Source organism: Taeniopygia guttata, chromosome 1A (genome assembly GCF_048771995.1).
Source record: "Taeniopygia guttata chromosome 1A, bTaeGut7.mat, whole genome shotgun sequence".
NCBI lineage: Eukaryota > Metazoa > Chordata > Aves > Passeriformes > Estrildidae > Taeniopygia > Taeniopygia guttata.
The window spans coordinates 62,711,960-62,738,252 of NC_133025.1; the positions used below are offsets into that span (position 1 = coordinate 62,711,960).

The window sequence follows — 26,293 nt, forward strand, 5'->3', positions numbered from 1 at the left end:
TTTGAACTGAGGTGACATTCAGGTCCAGCTGCAGTGTGCACAAGCATTTCTCAAACTTCAGAGTAGTATGTACTCTTAAAAAAACACCCCAGAACCATCAATGACATCAACACATTCTGATTTAACTTGCAGAGGGGTGAATTACACTCAAGAAAGCTCAGAGACCATGGTAACAGAAGAGATTGTGGTTTTATTTTAGAAAAAGACAAAATGGGAGCTGTGCCCAACAGAAAAAGTGGTTAAAGTTGATTTAAATGTAGTTAATAGAAGTATTCCAACAAAGACCAGAAGCAAAATTTGGCATTCCTGAATTAATTCTAAAAGAAACTGGTAAACTATTGAAGGAAGACAATTTAAAATAGATATTGTATATTTTAATTGTAGTTAGAGTAACAATTCGAATATTTTTTTTGCAAGTCTGATGATATATACACCCAAGAAATGAACAGAAGAGTTGAAGTAAAGTAGCACCAGCCTTGTTGAGTACGGAAATAGAGAGCTCAGCACTTCCTCCCCAACCTGAAATCCATTTGAATATTGTAAAATGCAGCACTGCAAGCTTAGAGAAATCACAACTGAGAGACTGTTTGAAAGGCAGGCCCAATTCAAGTGCTACATTTTTCCCAAAGCTCACATTCCCATATCCCAGCTCCTGAGCATCGCAATCCAACCCCTCTCCCTGGACAAGAGGCCCTCAAGCAGCTCTTCCCTGGGTTGCACTGAATTCCCTTTCTTGAATGAGAATCTTCCCAGGGTCACAAATGTGCAAATCAATTTAAAGCCATTATTGTTTCCTTCTTCTTAAAAATTGTACAAGACCCGATAAGCCAAGAGAACAGTAGTTAATCTTAACATCACTTTCCTTTGCAGATGCCCTCATCCACTAGGGCCCTATCTTTGTTAAATCATGCAGAACCTTTGTAGTGGAAATGGTTTAAGCTGACAACTCTCAATAGAGGTATGATTTGGCTAAATTTTCTACCTGTTATTTGAGGCCTCTGCAGAGCTCCCTGAATATTGATACTTCCACCAAGCCTAACACTTTTGCTGCATCTGACAATCTTGGGAAACTTCCTTTGGGTTATCCTACCTCCCTGAGACAGGAGAGACACCTTTCTTTTTCTTCCTTTAGCAACAGGGAAGTGAAAGAAGGAAAGAAAAGTCTCTGAAACTGGAGAACAAATACAAAACGATCAGGCAACAATTAGAGAGACAACCTAAACATCACTCACCACTTGCTATACATTGATTTTTCTTAACATCTTCTGTAAAGCTTAACGCCTTCTCCACACACTGCTTGCTACTAATTTGTCACAGTCACTATTTTACCTACTTTTCAATACTTGATCAAGTATTAAGCCTTTATGTTAAGTTCCAAAAACAAAAGTCTTCTGAAGCCACTGAAACTGTACTTGTCTACACTTCAGGGGAAGGTGCCCTATTTCTCATGTCATTTTCACCTGAAGTATTTCAGGAGGGAAAGAGATACAGAGGAAAGGTAACAGGAACTGCAGAGTACATACAACAACCTAGAATAATACTGTTCCTACAGTACCTTGTGCAGACAACTTTCCATAAACAGAACAGTATGTTTAAATATAAGGCAAATGGACACTGGAGGCTACTAGGAAACTCACTTGTGTATTCCTCTTAAGGGAGTAAAAATCCAATTTCATTTAAGTGCTATCAAAGTAATCCTAACACATAATATTGTTAAGACTTACATTTTAAAAAATGTTCTGTTATCTATGCTTGTTTGTCTAACAATCTGCTTACAGAATTTACATTTTTATTCTGCAAGTAATTTTTAAAAATATTTCTTTCCAGAGAGACACTGTTTAACCACAAGTCTTACTACAGTTGATTGAGCTGGTGCTTCGACAGAGCTAGAATCTGTTACTTAGTATAGCAGCCACTGTTTTTATAATCCTTAAAACAGTAAAAGTCCCAAGGCAGATTTGTCAGGAAGCTGTAAACAAGTAATTCCCCAAGACTTATTGGCAACAAACAAAGTGATCCCTTGTCTAGGTTTTAATTTTCTCTGCCAAATTTCAATTTCGGAAACTGTGGAATCTACTTCCCTATTAATACTCTGGAGCAGTTTGGAAACTTGTCTCTGAGGAAGTGTCAACATCCATTTCCAACGCAGACTCATCAGGATTTGGGAGGAAATTAGGATAGGACTTTAGGTCAGCCTGCTCCTGGATGTCAGCAGGAGCATTTTTCATCGCTGAGTGCATGAAGCATGAAGATTCCCAGAGCCAGCTCTCAATGTGTGCAGCAGAGTGAGGCATTTTAAGGTGGCAGTATGAAGAACGAAATTCCACAGTAGATGGGACAGTTTGACATTTTCTTAGAGATCCATAGTTGTCTTTCCTGTTAAAAAAAAAAAAAAAAAAAAAAGGAAGGAAAAAGAGATTATTAATGCTTCAATGACATTTTTATCGTGTTTACAAGTAGCAAATACAGTTGTTCACCTTCCCAAAGACCATTCTGCATTCCACTTTACAATCAGCTTGTTATCACCAACCTGAACAACTGGAACAGAACTTGTCTACCTTCTAAACCAACACCTTAATCACCAGGTTAGCCTGTTCCAATTTAAGAAACAGGAAACTGAAGTTTTATACAAGAACACCCTATTTTTTAAAAAAGCTTTCTCTTCTCTCTTGCAGTGCTTTTGGGGAAAAAAAAAAACCCCAAACAACAAAAACCCAACAAAACAACATGCCACAACCAAAATACCTCAACTTGCCATACACAGACACTTCAACACTCCTTGAGCTGCTTCACCACAAGAAAAAAGGCGTTTGTGTTTAATCGTGATGCAATGAGCAAAGAATCCCTCTTAGAAGTTATTTCTGGGACAAACTTGTGATTCTGTGTTATCCCAAAGCCTGTCTCAGATGAAGAGACTCAGGATTGGTAAGACTGGAATAGGAGACACTGTTAAATAAGGGTAAAAGCAGGAAGGTGGCAATCCCCAAATTTATTGTGGAAAGGAATCAGAAGTATCATTAAGAAGGAAGAAAATACACTAGATTACATGTGCTGTCAAGTAACTGAGGACAGTAGGACAAATAGCAAATATATACCAAGAGCTACAATTTTGCTCGGAGAGAGGCCTCAAAAGGCAACTAATGTTATTCAAGAAAAGGCTTTCCGTGATTTCAAAAAGAGAGAATTTCTAAAACTGCATCATTTGCATGCAGCAGCACTGCACTTTACCTGGCTGTACAGAACAGCTTGCTTTTAGCCTGGGCATAAACTGTGGCAGCAATCTGAAAAAGCTGCTCCTGCATCCATCGAACGTCAGCAGGCATGTCGGGAAACCAGTTCACCAACCTGCAGGCAAACCGAAACACAGCTTTTGTAAGCAGGAGATTTCATCTGAGTTACGTTTTTACACAGCCTGTCCCACATCCGAAGCAGCTTTTTTCTCCCCAAACCAACTTCTCTAACCAAGGTGTCCATTTCTTCCCAACCTCCCTGAATTCCCATCTAGCCCTCTCATCTCTTTGCTACAAGCTAAGAAAAGGGGCACCACAAATCACCAGTCTGAGTGGCTGACTAGTGTGTGCATTCCACACCCTGTGACCAGCACAGGAATCCTGCAAAATATTTCTGTCTTGCAAGACCTGTGTGGTAGGAACTTTCTGCTTGGTTTAAAGCAAGGTGGAAGAGGAAGGAAGAAAAAAAGAAAAGCACAATGGAAGAACAAAGAGAAGGCAAAACAAGAACAATGTACCAAATGTACTTTTTTCCTTATGATACCTCTTAACAAGAGTCAGCTACAATGGGACAAGGAGGAAAACCCCATAAAGACATCTGGAGAAACTCGCTGCCCTCCCCATCCACCAAAAATGGCACAGAAGTGCCACAACATTCAGTGGCACAAAAACAAAATACTTCACTGGAGTGCTACATGATTTGATTACCAGAACTGATTTTTCAAGATTTTCTAAAGATAGTCATGACATCTGCTGCTCAAGGACTGGAATTCCCTTAAGCAAGCACAAAGCTTAGGATTCATGGTGCATTCATTGAGCATAACTTCACCTTGACAAGAATTAAAACTTAGCAAATTAAGCCCTGCTTCGAGAGCACAACTTTCACTCAACATAAACAAAACTGGTAGGAGAATTGATAGGGCGAGGAAACAGTGGATTTCACTCCAGACTTCGGGAAGAAACACAAGAAGGCTGTGAAGAGAGTTCAGATACCCCTGCACAATATAGTAATGAAGAATGTACTCCTGGAAAGCACAACTAAGGGTGCTTCATTTGAGCAATTACAAGGTAGCTATTAGTAATACGACTGTCTTAAGAATCTTCTTAATATGCTTCTTTATCTAGCTTTGGATTATATAGGCTTTAGGATGCATCACCTAGGTAGAAATAATGGGCCTTTTGACAGTTACCACTTGAATTATAGAGCCCCAGAATGTCTCCAACACTGAATAAGCTCTCAATGAGTGCATTTCCAAAATGATGATAATTCTAGAAGAATTCTTTACAAGCTCCTTACCGTAAAGCAACCGAGTAAGCAGACTCCACTGGGAGTGTGTATGGCAGCAGCAGGTAGGATATCACCCGCATGGGGAAGAGTTTAGAGAACTGAGCATAGAATCCATTCTGCTCTTTGCAAGCTTCCTGCAGTGCTTAAGAATAATTATTAGGGAAAAGATGTTACACTATCTGAAAGCAATTTCAATCATTTTCTCAGAGTTTTGTAATATCCAATCAACACTATCAAGTGTTACTGAATAAAGCTCAGTTAGAAAATGAAAGAATTCATCTCAGAGCACTCTCACCATAAATTTTCTCTATGATATTTTAAAATATGGGAACACAGACTCATGCCACAGGGACAAAACACATTCTCCAGAACTACTAAGCAATGGATCTAAGAACTAATGTAAAAACATTAACAAAAAGTCAAAGTTTGCAACTCAGAGTTACAGGAAACAGCCTGAAGCACAAACCTTTACGAAGTCTGGGAGGTAGACTCTCAAATATGCTCTTCTCCAATGGCCATGGATTTGGCTTTAGCTGGTCATTTAAGCTGGTCATTTTCAAAGTTTCTACTCTGTTGTTTTCTGTCAATTTTCTTCTCTTCCCATGGTCAAAGTATTCTTGTGCAGCCTCATGAGGGTTTCTTTTTGTGAAGGACAAGTGGAGATAAATTGAGTCATTCAGAATACCTGAAAGAATCAAGAGCTTTCACTTAGGTTTGATCCACAGGTCTCCTGAGTACCTGTACAGCACCTGAGGTGTGTGTGTCTGAACCAAGATCTGGCCTGAGGGAACACCATCATCTACCCCATGTCAAATGCACCTGGCTCTCAGGATCCCACAAACATTTAATCACACTGATGGCTCTTCTGAAGGTTTAGGTCTTCCTTTAAAACAGGTTCCAAACAAAATAAAAAAGTGAACAAGTAAGTGAAAACTGCCCTGGAAACATAGTCGTTTACCAAAGTTATTTTCCTGAAAGAAAGCAAAGGAAGTAAAGGAGAGAAGAAAAGCTGATTTAATATGTATTTGAAAGAAAACACCTAAAACAAATCAGATATTTGGGAAATTGGATATGACAAAGTACTCACGTGAGTACTTTGAGGCATTGCTACAACAGGGTTGAAAAGGAAAGAAACTAGGTTACATTTTTTTTTTTAGTTATATCCAAAGTACAGATCTAAATAAACGTGGGTTGCATTGCAAAACTGGTGCCAATTAAGAAATAGCACTGATAACTACCTTAGAAACAAGCACTAGATCATGAGTACAAAGAGAAAAACACAATAACTTACACTTGGTTTCCAGAAAATCGTTATAAAAAAGATTACCAAATTCGACTAGAATTTATACCTGCATACAGGGGGTGAATTAATTCCTACAGTTGAAATAACTTAATAAGAAAGGTGATGCACAATGAATGACCTTGGAAGGGTTTTAATTATCATTGATTAAGTTTGATGAAAAACAACCCTGTGACAGAATAAAAACAAAGCTGATCACAGTATTAGCAGTGGGAAAAGGAGGACAAATACTGCAATACAGAGGGGACGTGGGACAGAGAGACTGAGGAAGAACTGCAAGGAATGTCAGATATTAGTGCCAGATGGGAACTTGCACACAGGGAACCTGTGGGTGCAGGACAGCAGCAGAACCAAGCTCAGCACAGACAACCACAAACCAGAGGCTCTTTGTAGAGTTTGTGCTTTTAATCACAAGGTAAAAGCTACAAAGCAAGACTTTCTCATTAAATAATAGTAATATATAATAATAACACTATAGAAAATCAAGCTCTTAAGCAGAACTGTGAGGTTCTTCAGTGAGAAGAATGGTTTCAGGACAATTTGAATATTCAGCAACCAGGAATCAGCAGAGTATATCAAAGACTGCTCACATTCTGCAGCTGGTACTTTCTGTAATGGTGCAAAAGTGCCATTCCATTCCCATTCCTGTGATCTGACTCAGTACCAACGTCCTTCTGAATCCAAAAACTACAGGACCCAGGCACATTTAACACATGGTTAACTTCATCCTAATATCAAGTTACTGTTTTCAACTTGTTTGTCTCAAAGCTTGCAGAGCAGTAACATTTATCAATATAAAACATGTTATTAGAATTCTAGGAGTAGAGTAGCACAACTCGTAATTCTTCTTCCTAAACCTATCTGGGTGTCAACAACTGCTCCATTATAAGCTGTCATCTTCTAAAGTCTTTTCTCACACAGAGGGTTTGTCTGTGACTGAGTTTTTATTGCTGTCAGCCAGCTCCCACTTCTGGACAACCAGAAAATCATGTGGATGACAGCAGAGAGGAGGCAATAGAAAATACAGGTTTCAGAGGATTGGGAAGCAGTAGCTTATTATGCCCATCCTGCACAATTAAGACAAAGCCAAGTAATAATATGATTTGCCTGGAACTGGAATTCTTTGGAAATTTCACTTAACACTTACTTCACACAGATTTGACAAAACTCCAAAAAGTTCAATTTTTGCGTGGCACAGCTCACCTCAGGTGAACTATAAATGTTGCACTTCTACAAGAATTAAACTATCATGATCCTTCCAAAATTCTCAAAGACCAACCCCCTTCTTAGCTACACACAACCCCCTCACCCTTTTTGTTTGTTTTGATCTGGGGTTTCTTTGTTTGGTTTTTAAACTTAGATTAAGACCATATTATCAATAATTATCTGAAAATATAACATACCATTCTCCTTCAAGAATTTAAGAGCATCCAAATATCCCTGCTCACAGATCTCTCCGAGTACCTGCAAATATACAAATTAAAAACGAGTTTCAACTTCAGATCAACAGTTTCCAGAAAGAAAAGCCACTTCCATCCACCTTCCACTATTTTAAGAAAAAAGCCACCTTAGCAATTGCTGGAATACAGCAAATTCAGGTTAATATGGCTACTGTGATGATGCATATGTGATCATGTACATTAACTTATCTTTCAGCTGTTGAAGACACACAGAATGATGGCATTCAAATAATTTGGAAGACTTCCCTCTCCTCTTGTTTCCTTAATTAGCTCTTCAGAAGCTGCTAGCAGCAATGAAACAGTGTTTGGAGTGTGGTAATTCCCCTCCTTCCCTCCCAGTGCTTCTCACTTCCCAAAGCTTTGAAAAATCACCTGTGCAATTCTGATGCTCAGGCTCAGACTTATCTTGGCTATGAAAAGATTTTTTACCAGATGCAATACCAGCTCACCCACACAAGGGTACTAGTAAAAAAAAAAAAAATAAAGCCTGCATAATTAGATTTTAGAATTTGTCTTGAAACGGTCAAAAAGGTCAAAAAGCCCTCAGTTAAAGCATATCTGCAGCAGTCAGAAAAATTGCTTCTTTGCTGTACTATATCCCAAGCCAGCTGAAAGGGTTTGGTTTTATTTTTTCAATTTTCACAACAGCAGTTCAAGAGCATTTCCCTCTTCAGATCTGCAGTTAACAGCAATGAGCAAAGTTTAAAGGCAACTTGCCTGTGCCAAATATTAATTAAGACCTTTACAAAACCATGAAACTTTAGAACTTCCTCTTATTTCTTAGCAGGTAAACATGAAAGGACTACAAACTGACAGTTGTCAATTTTCCAGTGTTGATTTTATGATAGAACCCTGTGACAATTCCCAAATAAATACTGAAAGCCAGAAGCAGGATATGCATTTTTAGCCCAAGAGAGGCTAAAACCAAGGAGGACATAGACAAAACATGAAAAAATAGAAACAAGACACATCACCAGAGAGGTTTGTGTGAATGTATGAAATGCTAAGACACTGCAACTTTCTGCAGAAGCTTTCATGAGGAGAGATGAAGCAAAGGAAGGCAGGGGCTGACCTTGGGTTCAGGTGGGAAGAGCGCCTGAGTTAAGCGATAAAGGTTGCCCAGGCTGAACTGAATGCTGGTGTTGGTCACGTTCATTTCATGGAAGTTGGCTGACTTGCCCTTGGGACAGATGTCACATTCCCCAGCAAAAGGGGACACTGTGATGGTGTTCTTACACCCATAGTGAGGCAAGTTGTCACTGATGCCTCCGTCCACGTAGCGCTACAAAAAGGAACAGAAACAGCACATCTCAAGGGCTGACAGTGCCTGACCAGCAGAGTCCCCCACACAAGAATGGAACAGCACTTAAGGCTGCAGCTTAAGCCTGGTGCTCCCAAGATAAATATTTTGAGTGGCATGATCTGTTCTCTAAAGCCAGTAAACATTCCTACCTATACCTCCATAGGCAGCACAAGCATATTCCATGTAGGATCTTTCTGTATCTTTTTTAAAGATGATAATCCCACACAATGAGCAGAGAAAAGCAGCTCCACGCTTCAAACTTCAAGTTTCAAGACACTAAACCATTCTAACTTAAAAGTACTCTTCATAATTAGAATTTGATAGAAAAACATCAGAAAAGATTTGGACATAAAGAAAGTGCGAGTAAAAATGGACAGTGCTTCAGAAACTTTGCTGAGTCACAGACATCTACCGTGCTTTGTGTGCAAGTTCCAGGTTATGCTTTTGTCTCCTTCACACTGTATCATCCATTTCTGGAGTTTTAGTGCATCACCACCTCAGACATTTTAAGATCCAAGCCCCAAAGTGCTCTGTGTTTTGGGGTAACTACAGGCAACTGCTTTGTTCCCACACCACCAGCTTTGCTGGTTCAAAGGCTGCATTTTGCTCCTTCCTAAAAGGGCAGCAAACCTGAACTGTAGGTCCTTGTCAAACATAAATGTAACAGAGCAGTGATTTGAGCAGCAGAAACACAGATTATCAGTTTCAGCTGCCCTGCTACTCAGGCCCTGACCATTCTGAGAAGCACAATAGGAATTAGGAAGAGGGCAGCTCATGGCCTGTCAGCTTCCCAGGATACTATCTGAACCCAGCTCCTGCCAAACTTTAGGTGTGTAATGCAATCACTAAAGTACAAGTGAAATCTCTAAGTCCTTTGTGACATAAATAAAAAAATAACAGGTCTGGCAAAGGACGACCCTTCTCATGAAATTATTAAAAGGTGGAAGTACATATGTGAGTCACAGTTCTACTGATCGAAATGATTTTCATGATTTGGAGTATCTGCTCAGCTGTTCTTCCAAGTAATTTTTTAAATCTAAAACCACTGCTGTGTTTGAAAAGAGTAAAACGAAAAACAATACCCAAAAGCTTCTGAATTGGCAGTTAGATGCACCTCTTAAATGTTATCCTTAAGCCTTTGTTTTACAGTATATTGTCAGGTATGCCAAACAGTAAACAGTTTGCCCCAAAGTTTACATTTTTGACATTCTTCTTGTGCTTAAGCCTATATGAGTCATCCCAAGCATATGTAGCTGCGGTATTCTTACCAAGTCACATCCAAAAATGCCTCCTAAGCATTAGGATCATCCCAAAATAATTGCAAAGATTAAAATAATATAATTATTCCTTCCTTTCCTCAAAATATGGCCAAATAAAGCGTTACTTGTATGTTTTTGTACTCTGAACTAAGCCCTTTAAAATAACATTGTTGTCTGGTGACAAGAACTGAACAACCAGATTAGCCTGGATCCACCTAAACCTTGGATTCAATCCAACGTCCTGTTTTCATAACACCTTTAATCTGGAAGAGTTTAAGGAGACATAAAAGCTTTTGAAGCACAGATAAAGAAAATCCCTATGCAGTTCTAATTATTTTTGCTTAAATTTCATCATGAAGGAAAAAAAAACCCAACCAACCAAAATATTTCACATCTATTCACATCACCTTTTAACACTTGCAAATGGCCTTGAGAACAGCATGTAATCAAAGGCATTTAAAGTTTTGTTTCTTTCTTCCCTTCTTCTTGTGCAAGGAGCACCAGAGTTGGAGGGAAAGCAAATGCAAGTAAATAGAACAGGGTAACAAAAAGCCACCAATGTCACTGCCTTGATTTGAAATGCAGATCTGCTTCCAGACCTGTAATTATAACACCTACAACAAGCCATGCCAACTTTCCTGCAGGTTTTGTCTCTTAAACAGGGTATTTTAGGGAGCTCAGTGCAGCCATGAAGTATTAAGAGGCTTTGTAACCAGCAGTTCCTGGGAAGCAATACAATATACCAATATGCTGATATTTTACCTCTAAAAAGTAAGCTTTGTTACACTGAATATAAATGCCAGAAGGCATTAAAAAGCTTTATTTGCACTTAACTGAACACAGATCTTTAATCCAGTTGAAAGGCAGATCCCCCTACAGGCAGAACATGAAGATATACACTAAACGATATTACAAGGGCTTTTTTTACCAATTATAGGTGACTCTTCCTGTAAATTTGTGCAGGTTAAAGAGCATCACTTCCTTCAATAAATGTTTATCCATAGGTTACATAATTGTTATCTTATAGTATCTTTTTCTTTCATTAATGAATTTTAGGGGACAGAGGAGGACAGAGAGATAATATGCGTGTGTTAAAATACACATATCTTTCACACACTCTGTGTTTCTGGTTTTTTGGAAAGTTGTTACAGCTACAGTACTAGAAGCTATTATGAAGTTAATTACTTTACAATAGGATAACAAAATACCTCACAAGTATTCTTAATATTTTCGGAATATCTAGAACTGTTTTTAGATCTTAACAATAGAGACTTACCACACCTCTAAATGATGGTGGAATGAGGCCACAATAAATAGGGACAAATGAACTACAGATTAAAGCCTGTAAGAAAATGAGACCATAAAAATTAAATGTTAACTGTTCCATTACTGATATAAACATGTATCTTTATAAAATAATTCTTATTCACTAAGGCTATAGTTTCATTAGATCCACTACACTTTTAAGGCATTTATCCCTATTTATCCCTTTTTATGACTGATCCCTTGCACCTCTGCCCTAAAACAGTTCACAGACACATTGACTGGGAAAAACAGTGAATCTGGTGTAAAAAAGCTTGAATTCCTCATTAAAACATTTTCAGAGTGACAGTACCTGAAATGCTTAAAGCAGAAACCCAACAGGTAGTGTTAAAGTGACCTAGGATTACAAAAGTTTCTAAAAGTTGCCAAAAAAACCCCATACCTGTATAACTTCTTCTTTAGAGTTAAAATTAGATATCAAGGTATTCTTGCCATCTGATACTCTGGTTAGTGAAATACACAGTCTGCCTGATGACAACTGGTGTGTGTTTTCTGGAAGATTTCTCATCAGCCCATCTCTTATTATCTTGATCACATTAAAGGAAGGATGAAGAGGGCCCAGATTTCGCTTTCTAGCTTCTTTGGCTAATTCCAGGACGTCTGCACAGGCCTGAGCTGGAAAGAAAATACATTGCATTTAACAGCAGAAACACAACCCACACTTGGATTAATAAAGCTTATCTAGAGCTCCAAATTATCTCTCTTAGTGCTAGAATGAAAATACAAGAGCTTTTGGGGTTTTTTTTTTTTTTGTTTTTTTTTTTTTTTAAGTAACTGTCCTACATGTTTAAGGAGTTCAGGAGTTTCCTGAAAGACAAAAAAAAATCCCTTTAAAAAATGAACCAAACTTAAGTTTTCAGGGCACCATTTCTTCTCATTGATACATAAACACACTAAAGGGAGCATGAAGTGTGATCTGGTAGCAATGCCAGGTAGGTGCACTTTTACATTAACAGACACGTAATAACCTTTTCTCCAATAAATCTGTGTTTGGGAACTTCAAACCACTACAGAAGACGGGACTTCTCCCGAAGAACACTAAAATCCTTTCAACATTTAGTCACAGAAGAAAGAGTAGCTCATTCACCTGCAATTGTTTGTTTGAACTTAGAATGTCACATTTCTCCAGGGCATACTTTGAGGAAATTGCTTGTCAGTTTGGTAGAGGAGAGAGGGGGGAAAGTCAAAGTAACACCTTATCAACCTGAGTGATGGGCTACAAGGTCTTCCAAAAATATTTTCAGAACTTACTAGAACAGATATAATTCAATTTATCAGGTTATACGTGAGCACTGCACTAGCAACTTAAACTCTGCTTAAGCCTTTGAGCTCAGATTAGTTTCCAAAAATATTACATTTCTACAATGTTATTCCCCCTTCAAATAGCAATAACTAAACATTTATCATTCTCAGCTAAGAGTCTATGTCCAAAAGAGCATCTCTACAAAATCTGAAGTATCAGACACATTTTGTTTTTACCACTTCAATTGTTTCATTCCATCCTCACAGAGGGAAATCTTGGGCCACAAATCCACTGACACCAGTAGCCTGACACTAACCCCACCCCAGAAGACAGAAAACAATTTAGACACAGCTCACTGTTCATGCTCAAATATATGTTTATCTTAGTAAAACACATTTTACACACAAATAAAATTCTGACAAGAGACGAAGTTACCGCCAAAAGCAGAATCAGGTAGTTCTAGCACTTGTAATTTTCCCTGCATCCAGATATTGGTTACCAACTCCCTTTTTTTTATTTAGAAATGCTCTACCTTCTAAACTTTCTAAAAATAGCTGTGTTGCAGAAGTCTGAGGTACTGACCTACCAGAACTCTGGCCAGGAAGAGCAGTATTGGAGCATATACAATATTTACCTTTTCCAAAATAAATACAGTTTTGAAAGCTTATGCACCAAGCAAGCCACTTACTTTGTCTAAAATACAAACCAACAGCAAATGCAAATACAAATGCATGCAAGTTGATTTAGCAGTTACTCATTGTCTCCACATACAAGAATTTCCATGCTCAAAGTAGTTCATAGGGGAAAAAAAAAAATGGACATATTTTGTTTATTGTAACCTATTTTAAACCCCAGAAGGGCTCCAAATCAATAAAAAAAAAAAAGGAGAAATTCTATCTAAGAGTACATGATCTTAAAACACTGAAAATTTATAAAGCTTTTTGCTATTAATTCAACAGACTTCAAAGTAGTCCAACTTCTTTTCCTTCTCCCTTCCTTTCCAACAGGACTAAAATAGTTACCTCTTAGACTGGTGTATTCCAAAACAGAACTTTTCAAAAAGAGACGAAGGGCTAGAGCTCAAGTCAAACTGGGATTTTAGGCAGGTCTTGGTCCATCTGTTTTATTTTTGAAACACAGGAGAGCTAAAGAAATTAATATTCCTAATAAATGTGAACTGTTTCTTGTTACAGTTCTGCATTCCTATTTTTAATTGTTTGTTAATGAGTCATTTGCTTCACAGAGTAAAACCTGAGAAGTTTATCCCACAGAGTAAAACCTGACATTACCTTTGCAGCCTGCACTAAACCTGCTCTCTTTAAGTGTCCCACTGAAATGGATGATCACAGCACCACCAAAATACCAGATTTCCAGGTCATCCAAGGACTGCAAGTTTAACATTCCAGTTTGGAATAGCCTGGAGTGCACTTCATCCTCAAAACAACACTCATGGCTAAGCTTCCCGACCTCCCCCAGATTTAATGAAACCTCTTTGTCAGTCTATAAAACTATGCTCTTCTTCCCCATTTAATGGCTAATAATGGCTAATTAATGGCTAATGGCTAATATTTACCTACATTTGAAGTTCCACATACTCCCCACCTGTACAGCAGGTAATCTGAGTCAAAGAGAAAACCCTTCCCTTGAAACAGCTGGCTACAAGGCTGTAAGAAACGAAATATGCTCTTCAATTCTAGCCACAGCCCCTGCTCACAGATTTGCACACCCTGTTTTGTGTGCACCAGCACACACAGCAGCTCAGGCCTGGGTCCTGCCAAGCCCCAAACATCTCCAAGTGTGGAGACCCCACAACCTCTCTGGGAAGTTGTTCTATTATTTTACCAGTCTCATAACAACTGTCTTTTCCTTACACCTCATGTGAATTTACCAGGTTCCAGCTTGTGCCTGCTGCCTCTCATCCTTCCTCTTGCCTCTGGAAAGAGCTGGGTTCTGTCTACCCACAGGAAAATTCAACTGTGATTAAAAACATGGGATTTGCTAACACCTCCAGCTGCAGGAACTACAAACACTGCACATTAAAGTCTATCAGAGTAAGACAGAAATAAGATACAAACTCACTAGAGGTATCTTATAATCACTGTAAAACAGTGTTTCTTTACAGCTTATTTACCATCCTCTGCTTTCACACAAGCTTACAGAAATGGCAGCTAGAAACTCAGAGAATTAGCATGGGAATACCCTATTAGCTCTGCCAATTTACAGCAATTCACAGACTTTAGAATGTGCGTGGTTTTGAACTGTCTTTCAAGGGATGCCTTTATTTTAATTTTTTTTTCCAGTAGAAACACACTTGCCCATGGAATGTGCTACCTTGGACAGTGACCACGCACATGTTCCATTAGTTAGAGAAAATCAAAAATCTCAATCAGCATATGAGATTGGTAATAATTGGGAGAGGTAATAGTTTGAAATCTACAACTCTTAATTATTAAAGTGCTAAACCTAAATTTAAAAGCTGTTATTAACTCATGTTGCCAAATAAACAATATATATTTTCTGGGCTTTAGAGTGTTTCATTTATTTGACAGCTTCCTTCTCAAATCATTTACAATGACTTAAGACCTAAAACTGGATATGTTCTAAAAATACTGGCTATTGGAGAAAAATATGGTTTAAAAGCTGATAGCAGGATCATAGTAACTCAAGTGTATCATGCTCAGACATTACAGCAAAATTAAGCAGCACAAGTTTACAGCTAAAGCTTTGAAGAAACTAAGCTTATATGCTAGAGCTCAGTGGCTAAAGCAGCAGGGACAAGCATTGCTGTCCTGTACTTACAGAGAACTTCTGCTTGTTTTTGTCAGTGGATTTTTTCCTCAGAAATTTAATAGCAAAACCCACAAACCTCTCCAAATTCAAAAGAGGTACTCAAAGTTTTCTTTCTCTTCCAAGACGAAATCTGAATTTATAAAATCCTCTAGTTGTAAACCACTCAAGGGTGCTGCTAGCAAAAACAATCAGTGTGGAGCCATGAACTAGACAGGTGTTACTCAGTGGATTTCTTTACTTTAGAAAGAAAACCATTATCAGATTTTCAGATATTTCATATAGTTGTTTTTTTTTTTAACTGCAATCCTGCTGCTATCCTAAGCACCTTGATATTTTGATAGCTTTTATCAAGTTTCATTCATTAGAAAAATGTATATCCATGAGCCCTAAGTAGGTAAAAGTAAGGTGCATTTTTCTTACTGGTGGAAAATAGCACTACATTCGTTTCAAACTAACATCTTTAGTTATCAAAACAACATAAAACGGCAGAAAAACAACACAAGATAACCTCTATTATTTAAACGAAAATTTTAATCAATCTACTGTTTCTAACCATACACCTAAGCGACCTTTACAACACTCACCGTGCCCAGATTAGAGAGGAAAAGCGCGTTAAAGCTAACCTAAACCCTGACCTTAACTCTCTTAGCCTTACCCCAGAAAGGAGCAGCTTTGGAGGAAGCAAGATAAAGCCACCGGCACTTCACGTGCGGGGAGATGCTCTATTTGCCGAGGGAGCGCAAACACATTTACAGCCCATACAGGGCTGGCCGACTTGCCCTGGAGGGTGTCAGGGCTCGGCTGCCCCCCGCTGTCCCAGGAAAATCCCGGACTTTGGCCAGCGGCGGTGACAGCAGCCCCGCAGCGATGGACACGCACGGAACTCCGACCCCCCGGCCGCGCAAGCGTGCGAATGGCATCGGGCACCGCCAACACCATTCCCCGAGCCTCGGACCCCGCCGGGATTTCATCCCACCCACGGGAACACGTTTTAGGGCTGACGAGAAGCAGAAACTCGGAGCCGGCCCTGCCCGCTGCACCTGCCCCTTGCCCGCCCCGCTCCCCCCGGCCCCGCCGCTGACCCAGAGAGCCGCCCCCGACCAGGACGGCACCGGCGAGCGCCCCGGCGGAGGCGCCGTAGATGTGCCGCGCGTCGCGGATGACGTGCGGGGCGCGCTCCTGCAGGCAGGTGGCGGCGCCGATGTGGTAGACGCCCAGGAAGCCGCAGCCGGCGAAGGACACGCTCCAGCCGCCCTCGCGGTCCAGCATGGTGGCCGGCGGGACGAACGCGCTGGGGCCGGCGGGGCCGGGGACGCTCCGGTGGCGGCGGCCGCTGCCCGGCGACTGAGCGCGCTCGGGGCGGCCGCCCCTCACGTTACACGGCGGCCGCGCCCCCGCCGCCGGCCGCGCCGCAGCCAATCCCGCGCCGCCGCACGGTGGTACAAGGCGCCCCCAGCCAACCAGAGGGCACATGCAAATCAGGCCCCGCCCCCCGCCCGCGCCCCCGCCCTTGGCAGGGCGCGCTCCCGAGGGTGAGACGCGCGCCCCCGGCCCCGCGTCGCTCGCTCCCCTCGGTTCCCGGTGAGCTGTCGGTCTCCCCGGACCCCCCGGACCCCCTGCCTCGGGCAGCCTCCACCGGTACCCCAGCCCCGCCTGTCTGCCAGTTCCCGCCCCGAGCGAAGCGGTCCAGAGGGGCGCGGTGGGCTTCGGGGTCGGTGGGACACAGTGGGTCTGGGATCAGTAAGGCACAGTGGGTCTGGGATCAGTAAGGCACAGTGGGTCTGGGATCAGTAGGGCACAGTGGGTCCGGGATCAGTAGGGCACAGTGGGTCCGGGATCAGTAGGGCACAGTGGGTCCGGGATCAGTAGGGCACAGTGGGTCTGGGATCAGTGAAGCAGAGTGGGTCCGGGATCAGTGGGGCACAGTGGGTCCGGGATCAGTGGGGCACAGTGGGTCTGGGATCAGTAGGGCACAGTGGATCCGGGATCAGTAGGGCACAGTGGGTCCGGGATCAGTAAGGCACAGTGGGTGTCAGGTACTGGTGGACTTCTGGAGATCTCATAATCTTTACGACTCTGAAGACCTCATGCTTTCAGCTCTGCAGGCCTATTTTCCTAAACAACAGCTCAGATACGTCTGTGTAGTGCTGCATTGCAGGCCAGAGATATGCTCTAAATAATTTTCTGCTCAAGTCCTCTTGAATGCATCTGAACATATCCAGGTAGGGTTTATTTCCCTGTAAAAGTAGCAGGTTTCCTCTATAATTTGTAAGAACTGGCGTTTGTATGCGACTCTGTCACCACAAGTCCCTGAGTTCTTCTTAGGCTCACCCTGCAATGCTGGTAGAGATTGAGTAGCTCAGAAGGGAATTCACAACAATTACCTTGCCCAGCAGGGAGATCCCCAGGGCTCGACTATGAAAATAAAACAAGGAACAGAACCTCTGAAATCCTCCAGGATTTAATTGGCTCAATCAGGACTGCAGAAATCCTCTTTAGCTACCAGCATGCAGCATTATATCATAACAATGGGGTGTAATAACATCTCAGAAGAGTCCAAGAAGAGTTCATGCTTTCCAAAAACACCTTGGAGTGGTTATGTTGTGAGACCTTTAATTTAAAGAAAGCACTGCCATGAAGAGAGCAGAATTCAAACTATTTTTCAGTGGAATTGAAGCCATAATTCTGCCTCTAATTGAGTACCACAAGCATTGGGCCGTATTTCTAGTTTTCCCACTTCTAAGTTACCTCTCTAGCCACTTCTGTCTTGTTGGGCCATTCACCTTCATCCATTCACCATTTCAATGAGCAGAGCAGGGAGTGTCCTAATCCAAATCCTACCTGTCTTTAAGGTGCTTCCCATTATTTAGGAAAATGAATTGAACCCTTTTCAGTTCACAGGGAAGGAAGAAGCTGAAAAGAGAGATGAAACCACATTTCACACTTCCTAGAAGAGCCTTCTTTCATTAAAAATGTGATTGTGACTCCTGTAACTTTTCCATGCTCTTCTGAAGGAAAGGCCCATCTGTGCTGTATTTTGTATTCACTTCATGTGTACTCTCATGCTATCTACTCAGACCATAAGAGTACCATTTCTTAATCCATATTTTGGAAAATGGACACCAAGGTGTTCAGAGAGGGACATTTCTGGACATCTACAGAAGTCTGGCAGAGCCAATTAAATGGCAGGCAAGCAGGGGATTTTCAGAACATTATCACATCAATAGGTTTTTCAGGGCTAAGCTCAGTTTTGCTGGTAGACATCAACTGTTTGAAAATGTTTTTTCAATCCCTAAACTGTCACTAGAAGGTTGTTCCTGAACCACATTTCCTGAATAGTCAGAAGTCCTATTTCTCTTGTAAAATGGCCAGTTCATAACCATCTGCTCCTCTGCTTTGTGTCCTTTGACATTAGTATCTCCTGTATAACACTGACAATGGAAAGGGTGCTGAGTTTTATTCCCTTTATCCCCCATTCTGTGACACTCAGGGAGCTGAGCTCCTCTGGCTTCCTCTCATGACACAGGCGCTGCAAATGCACCCCAACCAGTAAAGCAACTGGTCCTTCTGATGGGACTTCTCTAGAGCTCTGCACAGTCCTTGCTAGGGCAGCTGAATCATGGATTCTGATTACTTGTGCTGTGATGAACTGGTAAATCCAGGTCCTTCCCTATCTCAATTCACATCAGTGTTTTTAAATGTATTGCAATTCCCCCTGTACACAATGCCAAATTCATTTCTAACACTGGTGTCCCACATAAGCCCAGCCTTTTTCACTATCTGTATCTTGGGCTGCTTCTAACAGATAGTGCAATTTCTCCACTACGTCTTCTCTAGCTTAACAAAGAACATCTCTTGTAAGAAAAATGGCAACCAACAAAAAACTTTAAGGTGCATAATGACAGGATTGATCCCATCCAAGAAAGGTGATACAACCTTGTCACAAGCACTACCAACCCTACTGCAATTGTACAAGATGCAGTTTTGAAATTTATGCCAAGATTTTGATCAAGTTCATAGCTTATATAAAATATTGTTGACAAGTGTCATGTTTTTATCAAGTATCACTCCATGTACTATATGCTGCAATCTGTGTTGCATACACATCTTAAATCTTTTCAATCAAGGCCATAATAATTTTCCCATAATTCCAGGAATATGAAGTAAGGTCTGAAAGGCCTCATGAAGAAAATCAAATGTATTTCAGTGGGGTTATGATTTACTAGGAAACTTGCATGCAGCTTTCAAACTTCTGTAAGCTGACGCTGACCCAACCAAATGTCTTGCACATAAACTCAACAGACACACCTTCTGTTTGTCATTTAACCACCCTTCATCCTTTCCATTTAGCAGCTATGTTAATTATAATATAGGCATGCCATTTTCCTAAGATGTGAACTAAATAAAACCTTTCATGCAAAAATAGAGAAACTCATAGTGCACTTGTAAGGTGCCTTTACCTCCTTAGGAAAAAAGTACCATTTAAGTACCTGCAGGTAGCTGAAGGCACATAATTTATGGGAAAAGGAATCACACAAGATGGAGCATTAGCAGGAAGTGACAAGCAGTACTGGGCAGGTGACAAAGAATCAGGTCTGAGATCTTGGCCAGCTGTGTAAATCTGACAACAATTTCTATCATTGGACAGAGAAAGAGTTTCAAGAAGTTACTGCTAAGCCCTGCTTGGAAACAGCAAATGTTTTCCTTTTTTTTTTTTTTTTAATTTTTTTTTACTTTCAGGGATTTGTTGTTAAAGCATTTTAAAAGAGATTGATGTATCACAATAGCCTTTTTCATGGGGGAGGTGGAAAGGGCCCAGTATCACTCAACAAGTCTAGTTTCAAAGTTGGAGGGGAAGTCTGACTTACTGAGAGCTAAGCCAGATCTACAGCCTAGAACTTCTCCAGAAGGATAACAATGTACCTGCTAGAATTTCTGGAGCCCAGGACACTTGCCAGTGCAGTCTGTCATGTGTGTGTGTGTCCTTGTCAAGTGACCTTGTCAAGTAATCACCTACCTAATCTAAAAATATCCAAGCCTCATCTCTGCCTAACACAGAAATTTTGCTCTGAAAATTTTCTGTAGAAACACAAAGCATTTGTTGGCAAAGTTTAGGTGCCTTTGGTGAGTAATGCAGCCTTGGCTCATGACAGAAAGTCTTGCTTTCCTCTGCTTAAAAGAACCCAAAAAGCAAAACCAAGGGATTGCTTTACACTCTCTTTGAGTTCTCTTATGTGGGATGCTGCAAGTTTACTCCTCTTGTTTCAGTGCATGAAGGGGAGAAAGAACATGAGCTCTGCTGTCTTTGTTATTCAGGTAACTGCTGTTTATGTTCCTCTGAAGATGCTAATTTGTCACAGAAATTACAATCAATAACAAATATTAATTCTACTCCTTTTATGGGATCATCCTACCAGGGCTGGATAAAAGAAGAGAAATTCTACTGGATAAGTGGCCTGGAGACTTTTTAACAGCTTTGCCTCTTTAAAATGCATGAGGAACCACAGGACAGGAATGGAGAAGTGTTGAGTTACAGAGGGAGGTAAGCTGAGGACAAATGCAGACCATAACCTGGACGAGGAATTCATTACACCCCTGGTGCCAAGGCCCCATGTGCACACTCACCACTGGCAGGGCTGTACACTGGGGAGCAGGGACAAAGAAAGGACATTGAAATCATCCTGCCAAGATAAGTTTCAATGGCTTTTAGTCCCTTTGCAACATCAACTGAAACCCCCTCACTGCACTCTATTGTAAACCTCACAGAGAAACTACACTTGGAACAAGCATCATTCCTGTTCCATGACTGGCTTCCAGCTCTGCTCAAACCATATGGACCAGCAAAGACTCAGGCACTTGGTGGGGATTTCTTTCTCTTTGCATGTCTTATGCCCCATTAAGCTTGCAGAGGTCTCAGGTTCACTACTCTTAGGTTACTTTGGCCAGAGGTTGTTTGAGTGAAAGCTGCTGACCTGTTTTTCCCTTGGGCCTGATCTTTTAACATTTGAGTATGGATTTGGGAGTTCAGGTTAAGTTTCTGGTGACGTTTCTAAGTCATTATTTTTGTGTACAGTAAAGCTGAAGAAACTTGAGAATATGAGCTCAAAGATTGGTTTATACATGTCTGATACAGTAGATGATAACAGTTTGAGCTGTTCTAGTGTGGATTCCAAACTTCACAGCATAACTCTTTGAACTAAGCTAAGACATCTTTTCTCTCACTTGCAGTTGTGACTGTGGACTAACAGACTCCAGTCTGGGCAAAGGGAAATCAGCTGTGAAGATCTGCATGAAAATGGCAATGCAAAACCTAAAACCAGATAGATAAATCAACGGCTGGTGTTTTCCAGAGGTTTCTGCCATGATTTTTTGCAAAGGAAAAGAAAATCAAAAATCAAGCATCCATTTCACGTACCTTTTGCTAGAATCCAACACTAAGTCATTCTGTAGAGACAGAGCCCTGTGCTCTCTGTGGCTGAAGCATGGAGGTTGTAGGTCTTTAGAAAAAATCTCTTCTCAGGTCCTGTTTCAAGCTGTGTGCTCTTACAGAACAGAGATCTTAATTTTAGAAGCTGTATTGGAAGTACTTCCTCTGGTTGCTTGGTCTTTAGTACTTAGTGTGCTACTACCTGGCTTGTAGTTCACTTGTGCAAACCATTTTGTGACTGTTGCTGAACCTTAAAATATAGGGGAGGTTCTCAGACCTAGGTGCATCCCATGCCCTAAAAATTCTGGCTGCCTAAATGCAAATTCTTCTGCCAGCCCTTTCTTCCTCTGGGTGATGTGGGAGGGAGAAACGCGATAAAACAAATTTTGAAAAGATAACCCAAAGGATGTGTAAAAAAACCCATAGAGAGCACATTTGCTTTTGGCCAGCTTGTTTGCAAACTGGTGTCTCTCAAGAACAGGCTGTGACAGCAGGCAGAGAAGAGCACCATACAAGGGGCATCACTGGCTCTGCTGAATTGCAGTGCACGTAACACTCTCACTGATCATCAAGAGCTTCCACCTCGTGCTAAAGGACTGACAACAGTGACTGACTGCTGGCACCAGAGGCTTGCTTTGTCGATTTATTGGAAAAAGCCTCCAGCACTCAGCACATTTTCCTATCCGAAGGTGGCTGGAAACCAGTGTAGCTGGATCAGGTAGGAGAAGCAAAGAATTTTCATATATTGAATTCCTTGGTGTCAGGTGTGTTTTTTTCTTCTCAGAGACAAACAGAAAATTCCTGTGAGTTAAAATTTGCTTCTCAGGTCTGATATCAAAAGCCATTGCCTTTACTCTTCATAATTTCACTTTTGCATGGAACAAATAGCCTAGAACTATTTCACATGAACATGGTCCAAAAACTGTTTCACAGGAACATGGCCCATTTTTTAAAATATATTTTCACTTTATTTTTGTTTCATAACTTTGTGGCCTGGAATGCATGTTGCAATATTTTCTTGCAAAAGATCCCATGCAGCTTTATACGTCCTGCTAATGAGATACAGCAATGACTATGCCCAGTGCTGACATGCAAGCTTTATTATTAATTACATTTGGCCTTGACCTAAGAAAAGACTTCAAACCTGTAATTGCCCTTAAGACTAGGTGTTTGTCTTCCCAACTCTAACACCAGTAATATTCAGAGAATTATTCTAGATATAGATATATACATTTTCTCTGGCAGAATATTTCCCAAGAGTTGTGGTGCATTTGAATCTTATCTTGCACACAGTGATTCACTAGCCAGGAAATGTGCATGCTTATTTTATATTCACCTCTTTGCAGGGAATCTCATTCTTCAGAGAAACAGCTGGTCCTTCATTCAGCACCCCTGAGAGGTGGAACCTCATGAGAAAAGTATGAAACTACCATTTGTAATAAAAGGGAATGATTGATTGTGTAAACAGAGACCAGTAAAACGCTCAGCATGCATTAACACCTTCTTAACATTTGAAAATGCATTAAGAAATTCTGGAGAGGAGATTATGGAGCTCAACATAGGTGCAGATGTTGTCAACAGAGTGTGTGGGTGGGATGTAAACATATGGGCTGTGCATAAATATAGACCTTTGGTAGAGCAGTCCTAGTTCTCTTGATTCGTAAATACCAGGGATTTGAAATTCCTAGGTGTGTTTTTCCTTCCAGTTGGAGAAGGGAAGGAAGTTGTATAAAGAAAGTTGCACCTTGCAGATGGCTAAACCAAACCACAGGCTGGTTGACAGAACTACATGACGCCAGCACAAAGGGGACAGGGACTTCACAAGTGCCAAAAAAGTTGCCCAAAGGACTTCATGCAGTTTGCCTTGAAAAGCAAAAAATTGTAGTGAGCTTTTGGGCAACAATAGTGTTCCAGATTGAAAGGCAAGATGTATGCTACTTGCCATCTGTATGGCAGTTGTCTTCTGTTAATTGGGCAGTTTTCTTTACCTCTTCTACAAGCAAGCCTCTCTCAGGGGAGACTCTGCTGATAATTGGCTATTGAATGTCACTGCATGACTGATAAAAAAGTTACAGCATCCCATTGTGAGATGCTGTGTCCAGAGGGAGGAGCCAAGCATTCCTACCTGGATATAATCTTGAGTTTCTGGAACCAGCACGGCTTTTTCTGCGCTGGATTTCCCAGAGGAACAGCTGCCTCTTCAGAGGAAGACTGCACCCTTTCCTACAGGATCGCTGCTCCAACAGAACCACACCTGGCACTGCAGGAGGGCTGCAGCCACAATTGCAATGGGACTCCTGCCAACATCCTGTCCAGCAGGGTGTCAGGTTGTATTTCTGACTCTGTCAGTGATGTTTTGTTTCACTGCATTGTTTATTTTATCTTTTTGTTTTCTTCCCTAATAAAGAACTGTTATTCCTTCTCCCATATTTTTGCCCGAGGGTCCCCCTTAATTTCAAATTTATAACAATTCAGAGGGAGGGGGTTTACATTTTTTTTTTTCTATTTCAGGGGAGGTTCCTGCCTTCCTTAGCAGACACCTGTCTTTCCAAACCAAGACAAATAGCAACCTAGGCAGTGAGTGCCAGCCCTCTGCCATCCTTGGCTGTGCTCATATGAGCATCAGTGCAGAGTGAACTAGGTGGAGGAACTGCAGTGGCAGGAAATAACTTTTTTTCCCCTCTGTTTCCCTCTGTGTTTGCCTACTTAAAGCTGCTGAACAGCAAACCACACGTAGCCTCAGCATGGAAAAGCTTCCTTACGGCTTATGTAAGCCAGGTGACCTGGGGAAAGTCATTCCCTGGAACGAAGCAGAGGGGACCTGAGGTAGGAGGGGAGGCAGCCTCAGCAGGGGTGATGTCCCTGCATGCTGCCCAGCACTTGGGGACCTTTCACTCAGCTGTACTGCAGGTTTGAGGGACTTAGTGAAAGGTTAAGTTTCACTGAGTGAAAATTAATTGTGTTGTGAAAGTCTTGGACAACCTGCCACTGCCCATTGTGGCCCGTTACACCAAATTCATTCTGTAGCCACCAGGCTTCCAAAAATTTGTGAGGAAAGAAAGAGATGCTTTAGGCAGCTTGCCTTTTCCCTAAAAGTCTCCTGAGTTCCTGTTTGTGGAACTGGAGGTTTGAAGCAGCTATTCCAGAATACAGCTTGAGGAGAGTGGCTAAAGTCATTAGAGCTGGGTACAGTTTCACCGCTGTGTGCCAAGAGTTGTCCTAAGTGACCTTTCTCAGTCTGGACCTGTTTTAATCATTAAATTATAGCACAAGAAGGAGGATTTGGGGAAGGCTCTTTGTCCTGTAGCTCTGCCTTAAGAGGAATAGAGAGCTTTTTCTCTTTCTTTGTAGAGGAAGGACGTTATTTAAGTCCAGTGAGGAAGACATACAAGCTGTGCATCTCTCCTTGGGTCAAAGTAAACATCTGTTCTCCTCATCTTCCTGTGAATTATGTTAGGCACCTACCTGTGCAAGGCCCTGGCTGCTGTGAATGCCATTTTGAAGAATTCACCATTCTTCCCAAATGTTGCACAGGAAAACTAAACACAGCTTTAACACTAGGTAAACTTTATGCCAAGGGATCAAGTGTTTCAAGAGAGCTGATGAAATGGTAAGGGCAACAATACCCAACTCCTTTGGTTGGTCTAACCTTCACCTAGATTCATTGGTTGCATTTTCATGTAGAAATGATCCAATTTTTTAGTAGGCAAATGATCAGTACAGCAGAAACCTGCTCAATTCCCCACTTAACCAGGAGTCCTGACAAGTTTAAGGAGGATATGAGGGTTCTGCAGAGGGATCTGGCCAGGCCGGATCCATGGGCCCAGGCCCTGCTCTGAGGGCAGCACGGCCAAGGGCCCGGCCCTGCCTTGGCTCACCCCGAGCCCTGCAGCTCCAGGCTGGGCAGAGGGGCTGCAAAGCTGGGAAAGGCCCCGGGGGTGCTGGGCACAGCGGCCGGACAGGAGCCAGCTGTGCCCAGGGGGCAGGAGGCCGATGGCACCTGGGCTGTGCCAGCCATGGTGTGGCAGCAGGGCCAGGGCAGGGACTGTGCCCTGTGCTGGCACTGCTGGGCCACACCTCAGATCCTGGGGCACCTGGGGAACCGCAGGACGAGAGAGACATGGAGGGGCTGGAGCGTGTCCAGAGAAGGGAACGGAGCTGGGGAAGGGGCTGAGGGAGCTGGGGGGGCTCAGCCTGGAGAAAAGGAGGCTCAGGGGGCCCTTCTGGCTCTGCACAGCTCCTGACAGGAGGGGACAGACGGGGGGATCGGGCTCTGCTCCCAGGGAACAGGGACAGGACAAAATGAAACGGCTTCAAGCTGTGCCAGGTTGGACACCAGCAGGAATTTCTTCATGGAAAGGGTGCTCAGGCATTGGAAGGGGCTGCCCAGGGTGGTGGCTGAATCCCTATCCCCATTCAAGGAAAGACTGGACATGCCATTCAGTGTTCTGGGCTGGGTGACAAGGTGGGAATTGGTCACAGTCCCTATCTACTGGTATTTGCATTTAAAAATAATTGCCAGGTCCAGATCTTCAACTGCTGTAAATCATTGTATTCACTTTTCAAATGTGCTGGTGAGTTTGTTTTCGAAACCAAAAAACTGTTCTGCTTGAATAATACTTTTATTTGGAGTGGTTCCCTTTTACTTCAGTGATGTTTTTCAGTGAGAA

General features: G+C 41.8%; 1 protein-coding gene and 1 long non-coding RNA gene across 5 annotated transcripts; one reads left to right on the forward strand and one right to left on the reverse strand.

The window, feature by feature from the left end:
* Positions 1 to 170: 170 nt before the first annotated feature.
* Positions 171 to 16,684, reverse strand: LOC100231669 (1-acylglycerol-3-phosphate O-acyltransferase Pnpla3). Its single transcript, XM_002188599.7, has 9 exons — positions 16,279 to 16,684; positions 11,546 to 11,778; positions 11,117 to 11,182; positions 8,351 to 8,560; positions 7,222 to 7,282; positions 4,985 to 5,203; positions 4,528 to 4,660; positions 3,229 to 3,345; positions 171 to 2,376 (listed from the first exon to the last, which is right to left on the reverse strand). The coding sequence occupies exons 1-9, from the start codon at positions 16,667 to 16,669 to the stop codon at positions 2,085 to 2,087; spliced, it is 1,722 nt and encodes a 573-aa protein (XP_002188635.5). The 5' UTR covers positions 16,670 to 16,684; the 3' UTR covers positions 171 to 2,084.
* On the forward strand, positions 16,662 to 24,052 carry LOC115493437 (uncharacterized). Of its 4 annotated transcripts, none has more exons than XR_012053655.1 (6): positions 16,662 to 16,777; positions 17,294 to 17,418; positions 20,465 to 20,512; positions 20,614 to 20,738; positions 21,425 to 22,341; positions 22,970 to 24,052. It is a non-coding gene; the product is annotated as an uncharacterized lncRNA (long non-coding RNA). The 4 variants fall into 4 exon arrangements; XR_012053653.1 differs by having other exon boundaries at positions 16,700 to 16,834; XR_012053654.1 differs by having other exon boundaries at positions 16,720 to 16,907.
* The last annotated feature ends 2,241 nt before the right edge of the window (positions 24,053 to 26,293 follow it).

What these genes read in the sequence shown, in the direction of transcription:
- LOC100231669 (XM_002188599.7), bottom strand. Translation starts at nt 16,669, where the DNA reads ATGTGCCCTCTGGTTGGCTGGGGGCGCCTTGTACCACCGTGCGGCGGC. An exon ending in CTAAAGAAGAAGTTATACAG is followed by an intron (nt 11,183 to 11,545) that starts GTATGGGGTTTT and finishes ATTTTCTTACAG; the next exon opens with GCTTTAATCTGTAGTTCATT. An exon ending in TAAATTCTTGAAGGAGAATG is followed by an intron (nt 5,204 to 7,221) that starts GTATGTTATATT and finishes TGATTCTTTCAG; the next exon opens with GTATTCTGAATGACTCAATT.